General features: G+C 42.7%; 1 protein-coding gene across 1 annotated transcript in view; it reads left to right on the top strand.

The window, feature by feature from the left end:
- LOC121428611 (cingulin-like) overlaps window positions 1-26,790 on the top strand; it is a 79,804-nt gene that overhangs the window by 42,503 nt on the left and 10,511 nt on the right. The window contains exon 9 of the mRNA XM_041625371.1: window positions 20,211-20,318. Coding sequence (XP_041481305.1) covers window positions 20,211-20,318 — 108 coding nt within the window. The remainder of the gene's footprint in view (window positions 1-20,210; window positions 20,319-26,790) is intronic.

The following is a 26,790-nucleotide window of genomic DNA, read 5'->3' on the forward strand; positions in this document are numbered from 1 at the left end:
TGGTGAAACGAAAATGGTACTGTACCCTGGTCAGAAACAGACCATATACCAATGATAATACATGTAGATGTACATGTCATGAGTAAGGTAGTGGGTGGAATGGATGGCTGTGAGGGGAGGTTATGGAGACCATCATAATGTGTCTGATTTGGAAACCGTGCCAGAAAGCAAGTCATGGAAAGCAGCAATTTAGTCATGGAAAAGTCATGGAATTCTGTTTTCAAATTTCTGTGGTAACCTTGTATTTATGCTCCAAATAAAGTCCCCAACAATTTCCATTGAAAAAACAGAAAGTGGAAAAACAAAGAAAAACATAAGAAATTTAGAAAACAAAAAATACATAAGAAAATAAATGTGATTTTGATTTTTTTTTTGTATATTTGATCAGATTCATATAAAGTGACTGTATACCAAAAATAAGCATTTTATGGGCATTATGCTTAATCAAAGCAAAATTTTGATTTTACGCATAATTAGCATAGTTAATTAGCAATGAGATTTTCACAGAATTTGATTCAGTAGTTTTGTAGATTGCCATGGGTGACGCGCGTGTCAAGTTTCGTCGCGATCGACGCCCGAGATCATAAGGGGGGGCTGAATCAGCCCCCCCCCCCGGTCTTCTTTAGCATCGAAATAGCCCAGTCTATTTAGGGTTAACCCTACCTAAGCTGGGGTATTTTGGGAGTTCATATGGCCATGCGATCGCACCGAAAGTTAGCACGCTGGTTGCCTGGGACATAATCTACAAAAATTGTATAGTAGTTTATTTCATGCGAATCACTATTAAAGTGATTATGCTTATTATGTGTAATTAGTATGTGAAATCATACTTTATCCTCTAACTCCCTAAATAAAGCTCCAAATGTACTAATTTTTTGTATAGAAACTCTTTGTGGTGTTCTTAGAAAGTGTACATGAAAAAAATCAAATCAAATCATTTTCTTATGTATTATATTGTTTTTTGCAATTTCTTATGTATTTCTTTGTTTTTTGGACCTTTTGTTTTTCACTGTTTTTCTATGAAAATTGTTTGGGACTCTTCTGAGATCATAAAATGCATAAAATAAATACATTTAGACCAGCAAAACTCAAAATAATCATACATTTATGAATTTTGGTTGAAAACACAATTTGCATTGACTTTGTACACAAAACCACGTTTTGAGCAATTTTCGGTCTGACATGCACTTACATAATGTTGCGTAATTTCGGAACCAAGTACCCAGGTGACGCGAAATTGGTCTCAAAATTTGTGCCGCTGCTCACGGACCCGTGCCGCTCTTGGGGCTCTGCCCGGAGAGGAGACGTGGATTGATTCCCACCTTGGGTGGCGGAATTGGCTTTATCAGAGGATGACTGTATTCCTGATCCTCCAGGTAGCCCGGCACCTCGGCCGTCTGTCAGGATGCCATAGAGGTCCTACAAAGATATCTCCCACATATCTACCCCGCCAATGAGCTAGTAGAGGGAGAAATGGATTTTCTAATTTTCTCGCAGCCACACAAGATCTATCAGGGCATTCCCCTGACTAAAGATTTTAAGGCTGCGTACAAGAGTGCGGCCTCTCAGGTCAGCATGCCTGCTACCCAGGGGAGAAAACCGGTAGCCTTTGGCAAGGCTTTGGCCTTTTCCAAGGACGACACCAAGGCATTTTTCTCCCCAAAAAGGTTCTTTCCCCAGTTTGATCACATCAGGGCATGTTTGGGTACCCGTTTCTCTTTCAATGACTTTGTTGAGAAAACAGACCTCAAATATGAGACACTAGCCACCTTTTGCAATCCTCACGAACGCTAATATTAGGGTCCCCTAACACAAAAGGTAACTTTTAATCATACACTTTATTTTTAAGATTGATTGTACATTATAGTCAATAGAATCAAACGTAGAAAACTGCTCTACAATAAATGCTTAGTTTTGTGTTACAGGGGGGTTATAGGCCCTACAGATCTGCTTTTTGTGTGCAATATTCTTTCCTGCGACACCCGCACCATACATGCATTAGACTGATGGCTAGAGATGTTAAAAAAAATGCAGGACGTACAAAAGATTATGACATGGATAAGAAAGTGGTTTTTCAAACAAATCAAGTACATATTGAGTGAGGAAAAACTCAGTGAATTAAGGCCTAGATATAGATCATTGCAGTCCATCGAATTGATATTGCATTAAATGTGGATTATTGGTGGATCTCTGGAAATTGATTCCATTGGTCAAATCACTTCTCCAGCCGAAACCATTTCGCATGCGTTGATTATGTACACAGCATGTATACGTCTGAACATGTACCAGCCGAATTTGCGGGGGGTTTTCTTTTGTTTACTCCTACACAAACGATAAGCCTCTAGCACACAATGTAATGGGCAGTATGTTTTACTTTCCCCAGAAATGGGGGATTAGATTCGAATTTCGGAGGGACCACTTCCATTGATGAGCAAATAACAGGCCCTACCATGCGGTTTCGAAAAGCACTGTAAACAAGGGAAGCAAGGCTCTTCCACATTATGAAAATGCTTCTCTTCACAAGCATTAAGCTTATAAGGGGCCAAAGCTTTCGATCCTAACAGAATCTTCTTCGGAGGCAAAAATGCTCCTATTTTTCCTCCCTTATTCAGGCGATATAACATTTATTTTTTTTTTTTTTTCTCTCCCTTCACCTCTTAGATTTACCACTTATTTATATTGCTTTTTTTCATGTTTACTATGTTTAGTTTTTTTGTCTCACCTGCGAAGCAAAGTGAGACTATAGGCACCGCTTTTCCGGCGGCGGCGTCAACATCAAATCTTAACCTGAGGTTAAGTTTTTGAAATGACATCAACTTAGAAAGTATATGGACCTGGTTAATAAAACTTGGCCATAAGGTTAATCAAGTATTACTGAACATCCTATTAGAGTTTCATGTCACATGACCAAGGTCAAAGGTCATTTAGGGTCAATGAACTTAGACCATGTTGGAGGAATCAACATCAAAATCTTAACCTGAGGTTAAGTTTTTGAAATGTCATCATTACTTAGAAAATATATGGACCTAGTTCATGAAACTGGGCCATAAGGTTAATCAAGTATCACTGAACATCCTGCATGAGTTTTATGTCACATGACCAAGGTCATTTAGGGTCAATGAACTTTGGCCGAATTGGGGGTATCTGTTGAATTTCCATCATAACTTTGAAAGTTTATGGATCTGATTCATGAAACTTGGACATATTAGTAATCAAGTATCACTGAACATCCTGTGCGCATTTCAGACGCAATCTTCAAGGTTGCTCAAGAGAGATCAAGAGCACAGCCTACCTCGCAGTAGTTAGACCTCATCTGGAATACGCAGCCAGTGTTTATGACCCCTATGAGACCAAATACATCAACCAATTGGTAATGGTGCAACGTCGTGCAGCCAGGTTTGTCTGCAACGATTATGGCCAACGCTCAAGCGTTTCTGACATGGTGAGAGATCTTGACTTGGGCCTGCTTGAACACAGGCGCGAGGCTGCGAGACTCGTCCTTATGAAGCAGATACAGTGTGGTCAATCGGCCATCCCAAAGTCCCTAGCACCCCCTGCTGTAACCAGGTCTCGGAGATCGACAATTAGCAATAGCCAACAGCTCAAACAGAACTATTGCAGGACTGACTTCTTCAAATTCTCCTATTTCCCTCGTACTTGCAAAGACTGGAATAAACTGCCTGATGATATCATCTAGTTGGGATCAATAGACACTTTCAGATCCCATACTTTGAAACACCTAAAAGAACGTACACTCTAGACCATGACCACGTAATTTAGTTCCGTGTCTTTATATGGACTAGCAAGTCTGTCGGCACGTATTGAAGAAGAAGAGACGCAGGTCACATGACCAAGGTCAAAGGTCAATGAACTTTGGCCGAATAGGGTGTATCTGTTGAATTACCATCATAACTAAGTTTATGGATCTGATTTATGAAACTTGGACATAAGAGTAATCAAGTATCACTGAACATCCTGTGCGAGTTTCAGGTCACATGATCAAGGTCAAAGGTCATGTAAGGTCAATGAACTTTGGCCATGTTGGGGTTTTTTGTTGAATAATCATTATATCTCTGTAAGTTTATTGGTCTAGTTCATAAAAAGTGGACATAAGAGTAACCATGTATCACTGAACATCTTGTGCGAGTTAGAGTATTTTCAAAGTCAGCATTGCTGCTATATTGAACTGCGTGATGCAGGTGAGACGGCCGGAGGCATTCCACTTGCTGCATTTTGGGGGCTCTTTTTCAAATGCTACGTTTTTGTATTTTAAGGAATACCTGTCTACTTATTAATACATTATTTTAAATTTCATTGTTTAAAATATTGTATGATTTTTTAAGTTATTTTTTTCATGCTTAGAATCTTGGATGGGTTAGGGTTAGTACAAACAATACAATACAATAACCTGTACTCAGCCATGTAATAAAGGCCCACATATCCTAACTTTTCCTGAAGTATTTTGAAAACGCAGATCAATTGCATTTCTCTATGGGGGAGTGTAAATTTCGTGAGAATGAACTCATTAATAACTTAAATATTTGTGACAATGAAGAAATCATCAAACTTTATTTGCAGTTTTGAATAATATATTCGAAATGTAAACTCTGTCTGAAACAGAAAATCACCATCATTGAGGCCTTTACTGAGCAAATTGACCTTGTAAAATAGATGGAGCTTTGTTTGATGATTTATTGTCTGAAATTTACCTCATCCCTTAGAAAATAAAAAAATGATTTTTGTCTCACCTGCATAGCAGAGTGAGACTATAGGCGCCGCTTTGGCGACGGCGGCGGCGTCAACATCAAATCTTAACCTGAGGTTAAGTTTTTGAAATGTCATCATAACTTAGAAAATATATGGACCTAGTTCATGAAACTTGGACATAAGGTTGATCAAGTATTACCAAACATCCTGCATGAGTTTCACGTCACATGACCAAGGTCAAAGGTCATTTGGGGTCAATGAACTTTGGCCGATTGGGGGTATCTATTGAATTACAATCAAAACTTTAAAAAAGTTTTTGGATCTGATTCATGAAACTTAGACATAATAGTAATCAAGTATCACTCCACATCCTGTGCAAGTTTCAGGTCACATGATCAAGGTCAAAGGTCATTTAGGGTCAATAAACTTTGGCCGAATTGGGGGTATTTGTTGAATTACCATCATAACTTTGAAAGTATGTTGGTCTAGTTCATAAAACTTGGACATAAGAGTAATCAAGTATCACTGAACATCCTGTGTGCATTTAAGGTCACATGACCAAGGTCAAAGGTCAATGAACTTTGGCCATTATGTGGGTATCTGTTAAATTACTATTATAACTTTGAAAGTTTATTGATCTGACTTTTGAAACTTGGACATAAGAGTAATCAAGTATCACTGAATATCCTGTGCAAGTTTCAGGTCACATGATCAAGGTCAAAGGTCATGTGAGGTCAATGAATTTTGGCAACATTGGGGGTATTTGTTGAATTACCATCCTATCTCTGTAAGTGTATTGGCCTAGTTCATAAAACATGGAAACCAAGTATCACTGAACATAAAACGTGGAAACCAAGTATCACTGAACATCTTGTGCGAGTTATAGTAGTTTTCAAAGTCAGCACTGCTGCTATGTTGAATCGCGTGATGCAGGTGAGACGGCCAGAGGCATTCCACTTGTTAAGTTATAATTAGCAAGTAAGATAAGTTACTTTGGATGTTACAAGGCCGTTTTGAAAAGCAATGCCAAATGACATCTCACCAATGCGAGGTTACTCGACTCTGGGATTTATTTCCTGTGTAATTCGAATAATTTTATCACAGAATTGTGATATCTGTCGCGGGAAATGTGCATTAGAAATTGCACATGGTGGTAGTCAGAATGGACCCCTATTTATGCAACCGTTTCATTTTTTTTCATACCATGTGTATGGAAAAACGTGGTACACTGTACAGGAAAAAAGACGCAACTTTGGAATTCGAAACTGTGCTCCTCGCTATTTCCAAGGCTTGTTGATGATTTTCAGTGCAAATTTTTTATTATGTTTGAATGGTATGCGGAGCTCGATCATATGGCGCTCGTGGGCCGTTGAGTTATCGCTCGGCAATGATTTGATTTTGAGGGCGACTTTAGGCATTTCCAGGGTGAATTCGCCCGCCGCGCCCGTATATTTGTAAATTTGCCCACCTGCCCCCTGCCTTGCATGGCTACATGTCTTGCGTTTAAGGTTACACTGGCATGTTTTCATCAATACCCTTCTGCAGTCCTTATAAACGCGATAACTTCAGTTTAACTTAAGCAAGGCTCATGTAATTTGGTACGTATGATACTAGCATGGATCACAGGAAGTCTATTGATTTTGAGGTCAAAAGGTCAAAGGCCAAGGTCACACTGACATGTTTCATCAATACCCTTCTGCAGTCCTTGTAAACATGATTACTTCAGTTTAACTTAACCCTAAATCTCCCGGGGTATTTTGATTCTTCTCATTCCTGGGGGTGGGGCGTTTGGGCCCCCCTGAGATCTCGGCCGCGGATTTCGCGATCACAACAAAAATTTGCATAGTGGTAGAGAATGACATAATCTACAAAGTTGCATTGGTAAATTTCACTGAATTCATGTATTTTTATTTTATATGAATTAATTATGCTAATTTATTCATGAAATCATGCTTTTTGCTCTGATTCACTAAATAAAGCTCCTAGAATGCTATTTGGTGAAAATATTCTTTATAGCATTCCTAACAATTGTGAATGAAAAAAATTCTGGTACCAAGACCAATTTCTTATGTATTTTATGTTTTTTTTTAATTTCTTTGTTTTTTTATTTGTTTTTTATTGTTTTTTTCAATGGAAATCATTCCAGACATAATTCTGATCATACATGTAAACAAGGCATAGGGTTACATGAAATCACGTTAATGAGCAAATTGGGTCTGACATGCACTTACATGATGTTGCGTAATGTCGTAACCGCGTTCCCAGGAGTCACAAATTTAGTCTCACAATTTGCGCGAGACTTGAAAGTAAAAAGTCAGGCAGCACCGAGGTCAAAAAATTTTGCGCAGCAGATATATCATGAAAAATGTCGAGGATGGGCCATTATGGCCCCCCCCCCCCCCGGGAGAATTAGGGTTAAGCTAGGCTCATATAATTTGGTGTGTATGATACTAGCATGGATCCCAGAATGCCTATTGATTTTTAGGTCAAAAGGTCATAGGTCAAAATCACAGTGACATGTTTTCATCTTACCCTTCTGATGTTTTTGTTATTGCAATAACTTAAGTTGAACTTAACCTAGGCTCATATAATTTGGTGTGTATGATACTAGTATAGGTTTCAGCAATTCTATTGATTTTGAGGTCAGAAGGTCAAAAGTCTTGCTTGACCAGTAACTCCATTTTCCATGTTACAGGCGTATTGTGTGGTTGCCTAAGCGACACTCTTGTTTAAGCTTTGCTATATTGGTCAGGATTAAGGAATAGCAATGTTCTAGCATTTTGTTCTACTTTTGTTCTGCAAGTATTACTGAACATCCTGCCTGAGTTTCATGTCACATGACTAAGGTCAAAGGTCATTTAGGGTCAATGAACTTAGACCATGTTGGGGGAATCAACATCAATCATTTCACGTACATGTAAGGTTAAGTTTTTGAAATTTCGTCATAACTTCGAAAGTATATGGACCTTGTTCATTAAACTTGGCCATAAGTGTTTCTGTTTCTGTTTGTGGTAACTCCAATTTGTGGAACTCGGCAAGACAGCATTTTTGTCTCACCTGCGAAGCAAAGTGAGACTATAGGCGCCGCTTTTCCGACGGCGACGGCGGCGGCGGCGGCGGCGTCAACATCAAATCTTAACCTGAGGTTAAGTTTTTGAAATGATGTCATAACTTATAAAGTATATGGACCTAGTTAATAAAACTTGGCCATAAGGTTAATCAAGTATTACTGAACATCCTATCAGAGTTTCATGTCACATGACCAAGGTCAAAGGTCATTTAGGGTCAATGAACTTAGACCATGTTGGAGGAATCAACATCGAAATCTTAACCTGAGGTTAAGTTTTTGAAATGTCATCATAACTTAGAAAATATATGGACCTAGTTCATGAAACTTGGACATAAGGTTAATCAAGTATCACTGAACATCCTGCATGAGTTTCACGTCACATGACCAAGGTCAAAGGTCATTTAGGGTCAATGAACTTTGGCCGAATTGGGGATATCTGTTGAATTCCCATCATAACTTTGAAAATATATGGACCTAGTTCATGAAACTTGGACATAAGGTTAATCAAGTATCACTGAACATCCTGCACGAGTTTTACGTCACATGACCAAGGTCAAAGGTCATTTAGGGTCAATGAACTTTGGCCGAATTGGGGATATCTGTTGAATTCCCATCATAACTTTGAAAGTTTATGGATCTGATTCATGAAACTTGGACATAATAGTAATCAAGTATCACAGAACATCCTGTGCGCGTTTCAGGTCTCATGATTAAGGTCAAAGGTCAATGAACTTTGGCCGAATCGGGGGTATCTGTTGAATTACCATCATAACTTTGAAAGTTTGTTGGTCTAGTTCATTAAACTTGGACATTAGAGTAATCAAGTATCACTGAACATCCTGTTCGAGTTTCAGGTCACATGATCAAGGTCAAAGGTCATGTAAGGTTAATGAACTTTGGCCATGTTGGGGTTTTTTGTTGAATAACCATCATATCTCTGTAAGTTTATTGGTCTAGTTCATAAAAAAGGGAAATAAGAGTAACCATGTATCACTGAACATCTTGTGCGAGTCAGAGTAGTATTCAAAGTGAGCACTGCTGCTATATTGAACCGCGTGATGCAGGTGAGACGGCCAGAGGCATTCCACTTGTTGCTGGTAAACGCCATGCTGGTATTTAACCAATTACCTTGGAAACATTTTACGTCTAGTTTAATCAGTCATAGTGGCTGACGTATTAGACAACAGATATTACTCTTGGGCCTTTTTATAAAAGTGGAGACAATGGGAGAGTTGGGATTCGAACTCACAACCTTGCGATTATGAGTCTAATGCTCTAACTACTGAACCACACGCCCTGAAGGGTAATCAAGTATTGCTGAACATCCTACATGTACCTGAGTTTCAAGTCAAATGACCATGCTGGGGGTATTTGTTGATTACCATCCTAACTCTGGAAGTGTATTGGTCTAGTTCATAAAACTTGGGCATAAGAGTAATCAAGTATCACTTAACATCCTTTGCTAGTTTCAGGTCACATGACCAGGGTCAAAGGTCAAAGAACTTTGGCCATGTTGTGGGTATTTGTTGAATAACCATCATAACTCTGAAAGTGTATGGATCTAGTTTAAAAAAACTTGGACGTAAGAGTAATCAAGTATCATTAAACATCTCGTGCAAGTTTCTGCCCACATGACCAAAGTCAAAGGTCATTTGAGGTCAGTGAACTTTGGCCATGTTGGAGCATATCGAAGATTTCTGCTAAATCATGTAAATGCTTCCATCTCTCGAAGCTTTATGAATTCGTTATTTGTTTGTACATGTATGTGTTTTCGTTTCTCTGTATGTCTGTTACTTATTTGTTCCCACACAGGACCTTTTATCTTAATTACTCTTCTTTTATTAACTCAATGCCGAAAGTAGTAGTGAATGTTGAGACGCTAAGTGTACTTCCGTGAATACCTTAATTGATATGCCGTTTTATTCTTTGAGTAATGATGACCTCTCCATTAATTTAAATACGCCTAGTAATTCAAATGGCTACCCTCAGGTTAATTCGGTGTACAACCACTTTGTAGCAAACAACATTAATGCATCATCAGAACTTCTTGATTTCCACACTGATCATGATTTAATTCGCAATCCTTCATCAGAATACATCACTGAACTTCAATTCAAAAACACTACTAGACAATTCTCCAAAGATATTTTTTCTTTATTACATTTAAACATAAGAAGCATAAATAAACACTTCGAAGAGTTCCAACTGCTATTAGACAATAATTCATCTAGAAATTCATTTTCCATTATTGGACTTACAGAAACTTGGTTAACTGATGAATCCAATATTCCATTTTCACTAGATCAATATGATTTCGTTTTTAATAACAGGAAAGATAGACATGGCGGTGGTGTTGCATTATATGTTTCCCACAATTACGAATACAAAATTCACAACGAAATCACTAATATGAATGAATATGTAGAGTCACTTTTTATCGAAATCAATGTCCCAAATTCCAAAAATATAATCATAGGTGTTATATATAGACCACAAATTCTAATCATAATGATTTTTTACTTTACCTTTTTAACTTGGTTAGAAATCCATTGTTGGTGAACAAACATGTTTTTATTTTAGGGGATTTCAATATCGATATATTGAAGCATGACAGTAACAATACTGCCCATGAATTTCTTGAAACATTTTTGACATCTTCATATTTGCCATTAATATCAAAACCCACTCGCATTGCCGATCGCTCTGCAACACTTATTGATAACATATTTTGTAACGTCATGCCGACTCCTGATTCTGAAATAATATTATCTGATCTGACTGATCACTTTCCTATTATGTCACATTTTACCCTTAAGCACTCATGTATTAATCCTTCCAAGCCATCAAGGCGGAGACCTACTCCAGAGAATCTCGCAAGACTGGGTGTTTCGTTAGAGTCTGTTGACTGGTCACCTATTTATAACAATAATGATGTAAACATATGCTTCAATAACTTTCTGAATATTTTTATTAGTGAATTAGTGAACTAACTACAAAAAATCACCAAGACTTCCTTGGATATCTAAAGCACTTTTGCGTTCAATCAACAGAAAAAATAATTTATATTATAATTCCAAACTTAAAGGCACTCTTCAGGCTAAAACTAAATACACCACATATAAGAATACTTTAACCAAAACAATACGTTTGGCAAAGAAAAGATATTTTACTGATCAAATAATTCTGTATAAACACGACATTCAAAATACATGGAAAGTTCTTAAACAAGCTATGAATTTATCCAATAACAAGTCCGATATAACTGAAATAAGGTCTAACGGTGATATTATTGGAGATCCTGATGATATAGCTAATATTTTTAATGACTATTTTTCATCTATAGGAACTAACCTAGCTAGAGGCATCCCCCCTTCAACAAAACACTTTTATGATTACCTAGGTACACCTAATTCTAGTTCAATATTTTTCACTCCCGTAGTTAAAAAAGATATTACTGATATTGTATCTAATTTGAATAATAAAAAAAGTCCTGGTTATGATGATGTCAATAACTTTATTTTAAAAGACCTGTATAATATCTGAAATTGTCGATCCTTTGACATATATTTTTAACATTTCTCTAACCTCCGGTCAAGTCCCTGATCGCATGAAAATTGCCAAGGTCATTCCATTATACAAAAAGGGTGACAAGTTAAGTGTCAGTAATTATCGCCCAATTTCTTTATTATCATCCTTGTCAAAAATTTTAGAAAAAGTGGTTTATAGCAAAACAATTGATTTTTTAAAATCTCACAATATTTTTTCTAATTTTCAGTTTGGATTTAGAGAAAAACACAACACAGAACATGCATTACTGAATTTCGTTGATAAAGTGGCTCACGCTTTTGATAATTGCTCACATCTAGTCGGCATTTTTCTGGACTTCTCCAAGGCCTTCGACACCATTAACCATGATATCTTATTACATAAACTTTCTCATTATGGTGTGCGCGGGAAGGCCTTGGAGTGGTTCAGAAGCTACTTATCCGACAGACGTCAATTTGTATCTTTGAATGGTCATGCATCCAATATGCAGTACATTAATTGTGGAGTCCCGCAAGGCAGTCTGTTAGGCCCTTTATTATTTATATTAATGACTTTTGTAAATCATCTGATATCCTTTCGTTCATTCTTTTTGCAGACGATTCTAATATATTTTATTCCCATAAAAATCCATATACCTTAGTAAATACAATTAATAATGAACTTTTAAAAGTCACACAATGGATAAGATCCAACAAATTGTCTCTTAATTTACTTAAAACTAAATATATGCTATTTAGCAATTCCATTGATACACTTCCCATGGACATTGTTTTAGACGAAACTAATTTAGAAAGTGTCACATTCATTAAATTTCTCGGTGTTACCGTTGATAATAAGCTTTCCTGGAAATACCACATAGATTGTATATGTAAGATTATTTCGCGAAATATTGGCATTATTTACTTCAATAACTCCATACATCTACTTGATTTGCTAGTTCAGCCCTCTGGACTGCCATACCCGAAAAGAACTCCCAAGAATTTAAAAAGCGCGAGCGCGCCCTCTCCCGTTCAGGCTTACTACCCATGATCACCGCGCAATTAGCGTCCATCTTCCTCTTTTGCTTTCGGCAAGCCACCTGTCAAGACGTGCTCAGATAAGTCTCCTAAGAGCTCAAATCTTTTTTGAGCTTTGGTATATTATTTTTGCTTATCTGTTGTGCATTCTCCCTTTTAAATTCAATCTTTCCGTTTGTGTGTAAGATTGTGTTCAGAATTTACACCTGGCGCGACTTTTTAGCGTGTTTTTGGTGACACTTAAATTGTTTTTCTAACGTTTGAGTTCTCGTCGCGCCGCATCGCTAGCGCGTTCGCGAGGCACCGGGCTTGGCCTGCCTACGTGGCAGCAAGCCTTCACCACCTGCCATGGTTATTGTTCTTCACGTTCAAAATGTGGTGGTTTTTGGTGCCGTTTTTGAATTAAATTCTAGACAGCCTTTACACTTTGTTGTCGAGGGTGTTATTGTTATTTCTTTTTGCAGGTTGGGATCTCCAACTCTGTTCCTTCCTTGTTTTCCGGAATTGATTTATTAAGATTTTCGATTGATTATTGATTGATTAATTCTTCAATTCTCTTTCCTTTCTGTTCTGAATAAATTTCTTGATTGATATTTTATTCACAGGCGGATCTTAAAGCTCAATTCCTTTTTCCTTCTGTTCTGAATAAATTTCTTGATTGATATTTTATTCACAGGCGGATCTTAAAGCTCAATTCCTTTTCCTTCTGTTCTGAATAAATTTCTTGATTGATATTTTATTCACAGGCGGATCTTAAAGCTCAATTCCTTTTCCTTTCTGTTCTGAATAAAATTCTTGATTAATATTTTATTCACAGACGCTTCGGGGATTAATTCGGCTTACGCAATTATACCTTGATTGGTTATTCAATCCCCCCCCAAAAAAAAAAAAAAATTTTTGTTCTTTACAGGTGGGGTCTCCTTCCTGTTAGAAATTTTTTTGACCTTTCCCGGAATTGTTTTCTTCGTTCAATTCCCTCTTCCCTCCTAGTCTTATATTTTTTACTTCGACAGGCGGGCTCTACGATTTCTTTTTGAGGATTTACTGTGTCGTTCTTCCTCTTGGAATCGTTACTAGAGACGTTCCTCCTTCCTCCTGTTCTGAATTTCTTTACCTTTCCACAGGAGGTTACATTTTTCCTCTCGGAAATTATCGTAAAATTTCTCTTATCTGGAATTGTTTGTCTCTCAATCCCTTTTCTTCCTGCTCTGAAATTCTTGTTTTTGTGTTTCTTCGCAGGTGGAAACTTCGTTCTCTTCTGAACTTGCATTCATTTTTGAATTTTTGTTTCGAATTTTTCCTTCGGGCACAAAAAAAAAAAAAAAAAAAAGAGAATATAGTAGGGGAACCTTGTAGGAGTTTCTTTTTTTCAAAGTCTCCGACCTCCTTTCTATTTTCTTACAGGCAGATACCTAAACTATTCTTAGGTTCTTCTTCCTCCCTACCCCTCCCCTCTTGATTTGTTCTGTTTGCTCAAACAAATTTCTTATAGGAGGAGGGAAAGACCACTCCGGTCTCCACTTTTAATCTAAGCGAGATCTTTGTAATAAAAAAATAAAATAAAAAAAGAGAAAAATTCTTGTTTTTCTTTTTTCAGGGTAGAGAGAGGTACCGATGAATGGGACTAACACAGCCCCAGAGGACCTGGTGCCCTCCACGGGGACCGTCCCGATTGCAAGTTTACAGAAGTCGGCCGCCTCCAGGCGAGTAGGAGGGACGCCGCGGTGAGCGCCCGGCGGCGGTGAGTATGAGGGTGCGTCGATCAGCATTCCGAATTTGCGGTCGGATGCTAAGAGTAGGAAGGCCGAGACTGTGGTGCCACGGTCTCGGACAAAGAAAAAAGTGGTAGCCGAGGCTTCCAAGCCTAAAATAGGTCCTGCCGCCGCAGCACCCATAGGGCTATGCGACCCACCGGCTACCGGGTCACCAGAAGTCCGGAGGGAGAGTGCGGTTCTCTCCCCCCGGCACAGGTCAGGATCTCTGTCGTATAAGTCGTCCTCCGTTGACAGCATCGGGAGAGATCGCCCAGCCCCTGACCGCGAGAGGCGTCACACATCAGACTGTAACCACAATCTGACCGTGACCACAATCTGACCCCGTCAGATTCGGGTGAAGTTTCGTTGTTGGCGGCCGCCCTGCCAGGGGCGGCAAATCGTAAGAAATCACCCGTGCCTCTTGTGCCTTCTTCTGCTCCGGCCACGCCGGCGGAGCCCGCAAAATAAGAAGAAGAAGAAGAGGTCGAAGGAGAGGTCGGCCAGCCCTGCTGCCATGGGCGTTCCTCCTTCAGACCCTTGTATCGGTGGTCAGATGTTACAGTCATACATGCTATGCTGCTATATTCTGCTACCGCGAGAGGCGTCACACATCAGACTGTGACCACAATCTGACCCCGTCAGATTCGGGTGAAGTTTCGTTGTCGGCGGCCGCCCTGCCAGGGGCGGCAAATCGTAAGAAATCACCCGTGCCTCTCATGCCTTCTTCTGCCCCGGCCACGCCGGCGGAGCCCGCAGAAAGAGAAGAAGAAGAAGAGGTCGAAGGAGAGGTTGGCCAGCCCTGCTGCCATGGGCGTTCCTCCTTCAGACCCTTGTGTCGGTGGTCAGATGTTACAGCTATTCATGCTGCTACATTCTGCTACCGCGAGAGGCGTCACACATCAGACTGTGACCACAATCTGACCCCGTCAGATTCGGGTGAAGTTTCGTTGTTGACGGCCGCCCTGCCAGGGGCGGCAAATCGTAAGAAATCACCCGTGCCTCTTGTGCCTTCTTCTGCCCCGGCCACGCCGGCGGAGCCCGCGAAGAAGAAGAGGTCGAAGGAGAGGTCGGCCAGCCCTGTTGCCATGGGCGTTCCTCCTTCAGACCCTTGTGTCGGTGGTCAGATGTCACAGCTATTCATGCTGCTACATTCTGCTTTCGAGCAGTGCGGGTTCACCCCACCCTCGACGTCTACTCACCCCGCTGATGCCCCTGAGCATCAAGCGAGACAAGTGGGCAATAACCACCAGACACCCGGGAAATCCTCGAGCGATTCTGTTAAATCGCCAGCCAGTGCTCCGGCTAACCGGGTACCTCAAGATCGCGTGTGCTTTCCAGCATTTCGTCGATCTCAGAGCACGTGTCCCAGCCGACACGCGGGGCCACCCCGGCGCTTACTGGACTCCCTTGCCTTCATGAGAGCCGGCCGAGAGGCCGTACGGCTCCCGGAGCTCCTCCAGGGGAGGAAACTTGTCATGGGGACAACCTCCCGGTTCAGTCCATGGAGCGAGACTCCCTTTACGAGGAGTCTCTCGAAGGCGGCCAGTGCGAGGACAACCCCTATCCCGCGGTCGACTCTTCAGTAAGCGCTCAGGCGCTGCTTGACAAGTATCTACCTCACATCTACCCTCCGAGCGGGGGTATTGATGAAGCAGGGGAGTCCTTATTTTTTCGCCCCGCCTCTTCAGGCGCTCCGAGCTCAATCGGCCGAATTGGGGGTCTCGGAGAGTGACGGGGTCGCCCTAGACGAGGCGGCTCCTACGACGAGGAAGCCGCCAGCTCCGAGGGTGCAAATCCCTCCCCCGCTCTGCTGCTGCCCGGAAGCGCCAGGCTCCGGCACCGCCGTCTCGAAACTTTCAAGCCTCTCGAGGCTAGCGAGAAGGCAGAGGCAGGGGAAGGGGGGGGGGCGATTATTATGCAGGTACTCCCGAATTCGCCCTCTACGTCAAGCTCACATACGGCGACGACTCCTTCAGCGGTAACTCTCTCCATTCTTCCCCCTAAGCGGGCCCGTAGATTGGAGGTATGAATCTCTTACATACCGCATGCCGCACTTCTCTCGTGAGAATGTTTGGCTGCTTTGAGAGGGCAACCTATCACGTCCGCGGACCGTCCGCCCAGGCGACGGTACCGTCATTTTCTGGCCTGAACCTCACTTTCTATTCGAAAGTAAGGGTGCCCTGTCTTACTTAGCTCCTACCCTTGCAAGGCCAGAGTCAGGGCTAGTACAGACACCCGTTCTCCAGCGATCGCCGCTGAAGAGAGGACGACTCTGATATGAGCACCATCACCGCTCAGCGGTATGTCTCACTATCTCATAGCTCTCCGAGCTCATGAGTATGTATATCGGATCTGAATGTCACGGCGATTAAAAAGTCTCCTGTGCTTAATAATCGCTATGCCTTCACCACCCGGTGCATTATGGTTATGTTAACCTATTTGTCTCGTATTCGGGCGGCTCGTACGAGCCCTGCCCGAGCTGCCATCACCGGTCGTCCCCCCGGACACCGCCGGCAGCACCCGCACCGAATACGTGGAAGGAATCAGCTTTTCATATGCTAGATATCCCTCCTGTTGACATTCACAGCTGTTCCCCGAGTCTTTCCCGGTTGGGTAAACATCATCTCGGAGGAAAGTAACCGCCGTACATCTCATGAGATTGTTGGCTATGTACGTGCGTTCAAGCTTGTTTAAAGCCCCAGGATTCTCTGTCGGCATTCTATGCCTACTTTCTGGGCACACCCACCGTACCGGGTCGGCGAGTTCACACCAAACTGTACACCGCCAGACCATCGGTCGAGCTCTAACTGTCTATCTTATAGACTGCCCTCTATGTGGGTCAAACTTGCGGGCGTCTCCGCCATTCCCTCCTTGTGCGGAGTGGTCTACGGTGGATGTCTTTACCGTACCCGTTTGTCGAATCGTCTTCTTACTTAGAAATTTTTTCACTCGACACACTCGAGTCGCCTCGCATGCTGCTTTCATCCTCCTTCCATGCAATGCATGTGGCCAGGGTCACCGCGCGACCGAGGATGATGTAACCGTGGATGGATGTATGCTTATGCCTTCCTAACCACGATCACTACGACCCGCCTTCTCTTGGGCCGACTGTGGATGAGTCTCTCCATGTAAGTGATTTACTTCACTGGAGTTCTTCTTTTAGAAACTTAGATTCTCATCCCCCGCTGCTTAGGGCGTCATTTTTGCCGCCCCCCGCAGCTTTTTGGAGCTCCTTATCTTACCGATATCGGACTGTTCCACGCTGCCGCAACCGGCGCCGGCGGTGCTTGCTCTTACGATCACCTGAGAAACAGGCCTTGTGACTGTTTTCATAAACAACTGGTTCTCACCGCAGACTGATGGAAATTTTGTGATTACTTCCTCAAGTCTCCTTGCTTGTTTCTTCAAGCGAGGACTTCGACACTCTTAGCCAGTTTCCGTCCCTAACTTGATAGGACAGGGCCGTTGCTACCTCATTCGATTCCGTTGGGAATGTAACGGTTGAGGTATCATATCTGGCGATGTCTGTTCGTTTAGAGCATCTTTTGATTGTCGTTTACACGTAATATCGTGACAGATTTTTTTTCGCCAGCTCCCTCTGACGTACGCTTGCTGCTGCTAGGGATTCCCCCGCCCAGCGGACAGCCATCGCAGCCTAGCCTCACGGGCTCTCTCGGCGATGGTGGCTTGAGCCAAGCCACCTCTTCCACCGTGGGCACTGCACCCTCAGATGGGTGCTTCAATCAGTATGGGAGAAAGGGGATCCTGAGTTCTCTCTCGATCACTCGGTCTAACACACTTTTGTCGTGATGTGTACCGCGCTGTTTATCTGACACGCCCAGTTGAGCTGTTTTGACCAGACTGCTCTATTCTACATAGGCAGCAGGTCCGCGGCATTCCTTATTAACAGGATGGCACTCAGTCGCTTTCTCGACCCTTGACTGCCTTACGAGTGGTTTTCTTCTTAAATCCCTACTCTCCGTCGTTCCTGGTCCCCTTCGGACCGCTAGTAACTTTTTGCCACAGCTCTCTATCAGAATTCTGCAGATTTTCTGCCCTCACGCATTTGAGACAGATATCGAATTCTTGGCGCTTTCTCCCACGCGGAGGCTTCTGAGATATCTCGCCTTCTCAGATTGGTCGATTGATCACTTACTGAGCCTTAAAAGCTTCAGTTTTCCGATCACGATTCTTGTTGAAATTTTCAACAAATTCCGAATCTTACGCTCTAGTCAGCAGGTGATGTTGTTCTCCTGACACTAGGCCGAGGGCCCATGATACCGAGTATTCCCGAGTATACAGGGCATTCCTCTTGAGGACGTTTTGAGGGCCGCCTTTTGGCGCTCAACTAACTCCTTCACTTCATTCTACTTGAAGGACATCCCGTCCAGCGAGGCGAGATTTGCTGCTTCGGCGCTTAATGCAGCTGCGGCTTTTTCCCCCTCTCCCTAAATTTCGTTGTTTTTGTTTTTAAATTTTCTTAGGCTTACAATTGAAAACATGCCTCCCTACGGTTTGAGTCCGTGTTGGTCTAGCAAATCAAGTAGATGTATGGAGTTATTGAAGTAAATTATGAAAATACTTACCTGATTTTCTTATTTACGAGATAACTCATACATCTACTTGATACCCTCCCTCCGACCCTCCGCCTTGCGTAGCAACATGTTTCAACATATGGGCTTGCGAAAGTCGAGGAAGATGGACGCTAATTGCGCGGTGATCATGGGTAGTAAGCCTGAACGGGAGAGGGCGCGCTCGCGCTTTTTAAATTCTTGGGAGTTCTTTTCGGGTATGGCAGTCCAGAGGGCTGAACTAGCAAATCAAGTAGATGTATGAGTTATCTCGTAAATAAGAAAATCAGGTAAGTATTTTCATAATCAATAAACTGAAAAATCATTTTTCGTCGTCATCACTTTTAATGCTATATTCTTCCCTGATCTTGCCTTACTTGAATTATGGGATACTTGCCTGGGGCAGCACCCATCAAACCATTTTAGATAGACTGTTATTACTGCAAAAGAAGTCCCTTCGTGTTATTCATAATTCAGCTTTTCGTTCACACACTGACCCACTATTTTTTGATAGCAAATTGCTGAAGATAAGCGACCTATATTTATTTCATTTAGGACAATTTATGTTTAATTTTGACAAAAACACACTTCCGCGTGTATTTGATTCTATGTTTCCTCTTAATCGGTCTTTTCATAATTACCCTACTCGGCAATCTGACGAATTTCATTTACCCCTTCATTTACCCCGTTTTAGAACTTTATTAGCAAAGAGTACATTTATGTTCGATGGCCCTAGATTTTGGAACTCCCTCGACAATAACATAAAAAACAGCCCTTCCATATATTCTTTTAAAAGAAAACTTAAAAACGTTTTACTTAAATCCTACCGAGGTCTTCAGTTCTAATTCCCGCTCGTTATCATCTCCTCTCAGACTTAAAGTTATTTTTGTTAGTCTATCATTTTGTTTTATCCTCTCTTTTCGGTCGAAATTTGTCCTGATTCTATTTTACGTTTATTTCTCCTTTTGTCGTCCTGTTTTTTTTTTTTCTATTATTTTTTCGTTTTGTCTTGTTCTGTGAGTTATCCTGTTCTTTTTAATCTATTCAGTAAATCTCCGTAGGCAAATAGCAACCATTGCGTCTCTCTCTCTCCCTCTCTCCTCTATTCTCTTTCTTTAGGGGGATTCACATTATACAAGCTATGCTTTTTAGTGAATCCCCCATTTCCACAGATACTTTTTTTTCTATCCTAACTATATATATTATTTGTCTATAATAATATTTTGTATTATATTTTTATATGTTAGTTATGATTATTATTAATGTATTGTAAATATTTGTTATAATCTATGAAAATGATTTGTATCAATATTTGTTATTTCTGTTGGAAATAAAACTGAATCTGAATCTGAATCTGAATCATTTAATTGCTGTCATAACTTAAAAAGTTTTTGGATAAAGTTTATGAAATGTGGACTTAGGGGTAATCTTAGGGGTAATCAAGTATCACTGACAAGTCTTAGGTGAGCACTGCTGCTATATTGAATCGGGTCCATGTACTGTATGATATGTAATTTAATTTTTTTACTTTTGTTTGTTTTCAAAGCTAATCAACAGGAGGAGATTGGAGCCTTACATGATGTATTGGAAGCACAGAAAGATGAAATCCTGCGATTAAATAATCTCTTAGATGGAGTTACACAGCAACCATCAGGTATAATTAATACAATAGGGCATTGCAATGTTCAATTGCAAATTAAGCATAAGTCCAGAGTCTCCTGAATTCTATGGGAGTCTTGAAAAATGTCATCTCTCCCTTCTTTCTCTGGAAAAATCACTGGGATTCCATTCACTTTACGTGTATATATTATATGTACAGTATATATGTATATATATATATATATATATATATATATATATATACCTGTATGTATATATATATAAACATATATATATATATATATCAGAAATGCAAAACAAAATCACGAGTAATGCAGTTTTTGCAATGCCAACAATTAAGTTCTTTTATTCACTCTCCAAATTTTCAGTAGACCTCTACCTTCTTCAGGGAAGATTCGTGAATTGTGACAAGTTTGAGTGACAGTTGTTTTTATTAAAGCGTGCGTGATCTCAGCGGGACTAGGGTAACTGCTGCTAGGTGCACAAAATGCTGTTATGAATGTATATTGCCCGCTTTTGGGTAAAATATCATTAATGACGTAAGTTACGTGATAATAAAAGAGTATGATTTAAGTTTCGTAACAATAAAAAGATTTAGTAATAATAAGAGTGTCTAGCTGAGATCGCGCACGCTACACATTGCACAGAGAGATCTTAATAAACATGAAAATTGAATTAAGGAAATTAAGGCAAAGAGAAGAAAGATATGATTATCTATAGAATGTGAATGCGTTGAGCCAAGACAGATCTTTGTTGAGGCCGCTTTCAAATGTGCGGCTTTTGACGATATGTCTCAGCTCAGCCCATTTCCGTTCCTCTGCCGATCAGTATCCTCCACCGAAGATGCAGACTTTGATATCTTTGACAGAGTGATTAGGGAGGTTGAAGTGGTCGGCCACAGGAAAGTCCTTTTTGTCTTTGGTGATGGAGCTTTTGTGGTTATTGAATCTGGTGTGAAATTTGGTGCTGGTTTCACCAATGTAAGAGAACCCCGGGCATTTGGTACACATTATGCAATACAAGACATTCTGTGCGTCACATGTGTGGTTAGGGGGGTGGACAGTAAGGGACTGAGAAATTTTTACTCTGCTGTCGGTGGTTAAGTGAGTGCACACTTGGCATTTTGGCTTACCACATCTTTTGTTGCCTTTTGGGGGTGAAGGCTTGGGCAGTTCGCTGCATACTAGTAGCTTTCTAATGCTTGGGGGCTAGCGTTGTGAGTGAAGGGGAGGATCGCCCATAACGGTTGAGAGTTTAGGGTCAAGGTTAATATTGGCAGACCATTCCCTCTTTGTGGTATTGGCAAACCTTTTGGCCTGGGGATGGTACGTAGTAACAAAGGATCCTTTCATTATTCCCTTGTTTTGGTTCTGCAGATAGGAGATCCTCTCTTGATTTTTTTCTAACCTGGGCCAGGGCATGGTGGACAAGTCTAGGTGGGTAGCCTCATCTAATGAAAAGTTCACCGAGGTTTGCAGCGTCAGCCTCAAACACTTAGGGGTCTGATGTGATACGTTTGTACGTTAGGAGTTGGCTGTACACAATCGACTTCTTTGTGTGGGATGGATAGAATGAGTTATACTCAAGATAAGAGAAGGAATCGGTTGGTTTGATGTATACACTAGTACTTAATTTACATCAATAACTGGGATATACCCATTTGATTTGCTAGTTCATTACAATGAACCTGCATGCCGAATATAGAGTACACAACTTTTCCTGCGCGCGCGCTGCATCTCCCTACCAACGCACTATCCCAAGATCATCGCGCAATTTGGCGTCTATTTCCTTTTTTACTTTCGCCTGCGGTCGAGTTCAGTCGCAAGCTAAGTACACTCTCAAAATTGCAATTCTGTTTCCTGTTTGGATACTTTATTGTGCAATTCTTCCCTTATTTCAATCTTATTTTCTCTCATCTAAGATTGTTGTAAGATTATCCCGTCGCGCGGAGCTTCCGTGATATTTATTTCATGTTTCTTGTTCCTCTTTGTGAGTTTTTTTTTTTAAGATACGTTTCTCAACAGGCGGGTTGTCTTCACTTCTCCGCCCCATAGCTCCGCGCCTTCCTGCGTGTTGCGGGCGTTGTCTTCGCTCCTTTTTAATTCCTTTAATTCTTTTATTCACTGACTTCCTCGTTTATATGACTCGTGAATTAAATTGATTTATTTCTCCACAGATAGGTTCTGTAGGACGTCAGGAGCGTCGTATTTCAGCCTCGTTTCAAGTTCTTTGTCTCTTGTTTCGAGTTAGTTGATTGTTCTTTTGTTTCAATCAATCCTTTGTTCTTGTGTTTATTAATTGAATTAATTAGTTAATTAATTAATTATTCGATTAATTTAAAAAAAAAAAAAGAAATTTTTTTTTTCTGACTTTGTCTTAAAATTTTTTTTCTTTTCTTTTCCTTCACAAGAATACTTAGAAATTTTTTTTTAGGAAGCCGTCTCCTGTCAGTGTTCGTCGCCTTTGACTCGGCCTTCCTTCTCGGGAAAGCTAATTTTGTTTTTCCCCCCTTCCTTTTCAGGTCAGCTGCCGGTCTCCGGACTTATAATTTTTTTTCTTAAACTTCTTGTTTAAAAAAAAAAAAAAGAAAGGGAATCTTGTTTCCTTTTTTTCCTTAGCTGATCCTCACCTCAAGAAAAATTATTTTTTCTTTTGAACAGGTGGACACAAAAAAAAAAAAACTTTGTGTTTTCTTTTTTTGAGATGCTTCCCCCCTTCCTTTTCAGAATTTTGGCGGAAGCACCTTCTTGTTGTGGTAATCAAATAATTAATTAATTTTTATAACGGACTTCAGGAACAGTGTCTCATAATAATTCTTTAATTATTACTGTTTCTTTTGTTCTGGAATTTTACTTGTATCATCCTTGTGAGATTTGTTTTGACTCTCAAAAGTCCGCTTTTGAGGTCCTTGACTTCTGGGTTGGGGTTTATTACCCCCCTACCCCCTTGCTTCTCTGTTTTTTTATCTTACTACTAGATCACCCTACGGCAATAATGAGCCTTTCGGACTCTCTTCCTGAAGAGCCTCAGGCGACTGCTGTTTCGGGGCCCGACACGGGGTCTTATCCCCCACCACAGGTAGTATAGATAGCGAGAACAGAGTCAGAGCCCCGTGGGCTCTCAAAGGGGTGGAACCGTGAACGCGCGTTCACGTGCCCCGCTTAATAAGGGTGGAACCGTGGATTTGCGACCACGTGCCCGCACGGTGATGGCCAAGGCTTCCGTCCCGGAACCTGAACCTTATCGGGGAGCGTCGCACTAGTACAGAAAACGGCGACTCCTCTAGGGCTGTCAGACCCACCGGCCATCGGGTCACCTAAAGTCCGGGGGGAGAGCACGGGTCTCTCCACCCGGCAAAGACTAGGCTCGATGCCGTGTAAGACCCCTCTAGGGAGCGTCGGCAAAGGGCTACCAGCCCCTAGTCGGAAGAGGCACCTGAGTCCGACCGTGTCGGACTCTCAATTCAATCTGACGCCGTCAGATTCGGCCGACGTCTCCTCTCGCTCAGCTAGCTCTCCCCGTGGGAGAGCTAAGGAGAGGAAGACAGGCGCAGTCCAGCCTCTTGTCCCTTCTTCCGCTCCGGCGCCGGAGCAACCGAAGAAGAAGAAAAGAAGAAGAGGAGAACCACAGACGTAAGCCCCGCTCCGTCGGGCGGTCTGTCCTCTGATTCTACCAACCGAGCGGATCAAGCAGACACCGGCCATCCAACACACTGAGGTGCCTCTAGCGATTCTCACGAACCGCCGGCCCTCAAACAAATGGCCAGGCGTCGTAACCTCCTGTTACAACAAAACGCCCTCGAGTATCACAGATCTTATCCTCATACTCCCTGTCAGCTAAAACCGCCGTGTCCAGCACCGGGCAGGTCATGCAGACAGTCGCCATCTCACACCTCGGAGAGTCACCGGCAATATCATGATTCGCCGGCTCACGCACCTGCAAGGGAAATTCCCGCTAATACACAGGTGCTATCGACATACGGGCGTCGCCCGCCATTATGTCACCAGACTCCCGATCATTATACCCTCTTCTGCCCCCCGGCGGGGGCCGCATAGAAGAGGAAGAAGAAGAAATTCTAGGTCGCTAACCCCGCTGTGCGGGCAGACCTTTCCTTCTGATTCTTGTGCCGACGGCCAGGCGTCGTAACTTCATGTTACAACAGAACGCCCTCGAGCACCACGGATCTTCATCCTAATGCTCTCTGTCAGCTAAAACCGCCGTGTCGAGCACCAGGGAGGTCAAGCAGACAGTCGCCGTCTCGCACCTCGGAGAGTCACCGGCAATATCATGATTTGCCGGCCCACGCACCTGCAAGGGAAATTCCCGCTAATACACAGGTGTTATCGACATACGGGCATCGCCCTCCATTATGTCACCAGACTCCCGATAATTGTGGGTCAGGCGTCGCAACTCTCATGCTGTTTCATACTCCCATGAGCAGTGCGGGTAATTCACCCACGCTTCATATCAGCTTCAGCCGCCTTGCCAAGCACTGTGCGGCTCAAGCAATCACCTGTCCTCTCACACCGGGCATTTATTGAAACGCTGTTCACCTACACGGTGACCCCCGTTTCTATGCAGGTGCTTCCGACATATGGCTTTAAAGCATCAATATGTCGGCAAGCTCTCGGTGACCGACGGCTGGACGTTGCATCCGTTCAGGTTGCATCTATGCGTCCCCGAGCATTACGGGTTCTTACCCTCGTGTTCTCCGTCATTATAAGACCGCCGCGGTCTTATTGCCGGTGTCGGGTATTGAGCGGATTGAGACTTCTCTCGCCAACCCGCACTCCGGGGAGCCATTGGCGAGTTTTACCTGCATGGGTTTTCCCCCTTATTATGCAGGTACTCCCGAATTCGCCCTCTACGTCAAGCTCACGTACGGCGACGACTCCTTCAGCGGTAACTCTCTCCATTCTACCCCCTAAGCGGGCCTGTAGATTGGAGGTAAGAATCTCTTACATACCGCATGCCGCACTTCTCTCGTGAGAATGTTTGGCTGCTTTTGAGAGGGCAACCTATCACGCCCGCGGACCGTCCGCCCAGGCGACGGGACCGTCGGTTTCTGGCCTGAACCTCACTTTCTATTCGAAAGTAAGGGTGCCCTGTCTTACTTAGCTCCTACCCTTGCAAGGTCAGAGTCAGGGCTAGTACAGACACCCGTCCTCCAGCGATCGCCGCTGAAGAGAGGGCGACTCCGATATGAGCACCATCACCGCTCAGCGGTATGTCTCACTATCTCATAGCTCTCCGAGCTTATGAGTATGTATATCGGATCTGAATGTCACGGCGATTAAAAGTTCTCCTGTGCTTAGTAATTGCTACGCCTTCACCACCCGGTGCATTATGGTTATGTTAACCTATTTGTCTCGTATTCAGGCGGCTCTTCGAGCCCTGCCCGAGCTGCCATCACCGGTCGTCCCCCCGGACACCGCCTGCAGCACCCGCACCGAATACCTGGAGGGAATCAGCTTTTCATATGCTAGATATCCCTCCTGTTGACATTCACAGCTGTTCCCCGAGTCTTTCCCGGTCGGGTAAGCATCATCTCGGAGGAAAGAAACCGCCGTACATCTCATGAGATTGTTGGCTATGTACGTGCGTTCAAGCTTGTTTAAAGCCCCAGGCTTCTCTGTCGGCATTCTATGCCTACTTTCTGGGCACACCCACCGTACCGGGTCGGCGAGTTTACACCAAACTGTACGCCACCAGACCATCGGTCGAGCTCTAACAGTCTATCTTATAGACTGCCCTCTATGTGGGTCAAGCTTGTGGGCGTCTCCGCCGTTTCCTCCTGGTGTGGAGTGGTCTACGGTGGATGTCTTTACCGTGCCCGTTTGTCGAATCGTCTTCTTATTTAGAAGCTTTTTCACTCGGCACACTCGAGTCGCCTCGCATGCTGCTTTCATCCTCCTTCCATGCAATGCATGTGGCCATGGTCACCGCGCGACCGAGGGTGATGTAACCGTGGATGGATGTATGCTTATGCCTACCTAACCACGATCACTACGACCCGCTTTCTCTCGGGCCGACTGTGGATGAGTCTCTCCATGTAAGTGATTTACTTCACTGGAGTTCTTCTTTTAGAAACTTAGATTCTCATCCCCCGCTGCTTAGGGCGTCATTTTTGCCGCCCCCCGCAGCTTTTTGGAACTCCTTATCTTCCTATATCGGACTGTTCCACGCTGCCGCAACCGGCGCTGGCGGTGCTTGCTCTTACGATCACCTGAGAGACCAGACCAGGTTCTCACCGCAGACTGATGGAAATTTTTGTGATTACTTTCCTCAAGTCTCCTTACTCCTTCGCTTGTTTCTTCAAGCGAGGACATCGACACTCTCAGCCAGTTTATCTTCCTATATCGGACTGTTCCACGCTGCCGCAACCGGCGCCGGCGGTGCTTGCTCTTACGATCACCTGAGAGACCAGGCCTTGTGGCTGTTTTCATAAACAACTGGTTCTCACCGCAGACTGATGGAAATTTTTGTGATTACTTTCCTTAAGTCTC

Source organism: Lytechinus variegatus, chromosome 15 (assembly GCF_018143015.1).
Source record: "Lytechinus variegatus isolate NC3 chromosome 15, Lvar_3.0, whole genome shotgun sequence".
NCBI classification, from domain to species: Eukaryota; Metazoa; Echinodermata; class Echinoidea; order Temnopleuroida; family Toxopneustidae; genus Lytechinus; species Lytechinus variegatus.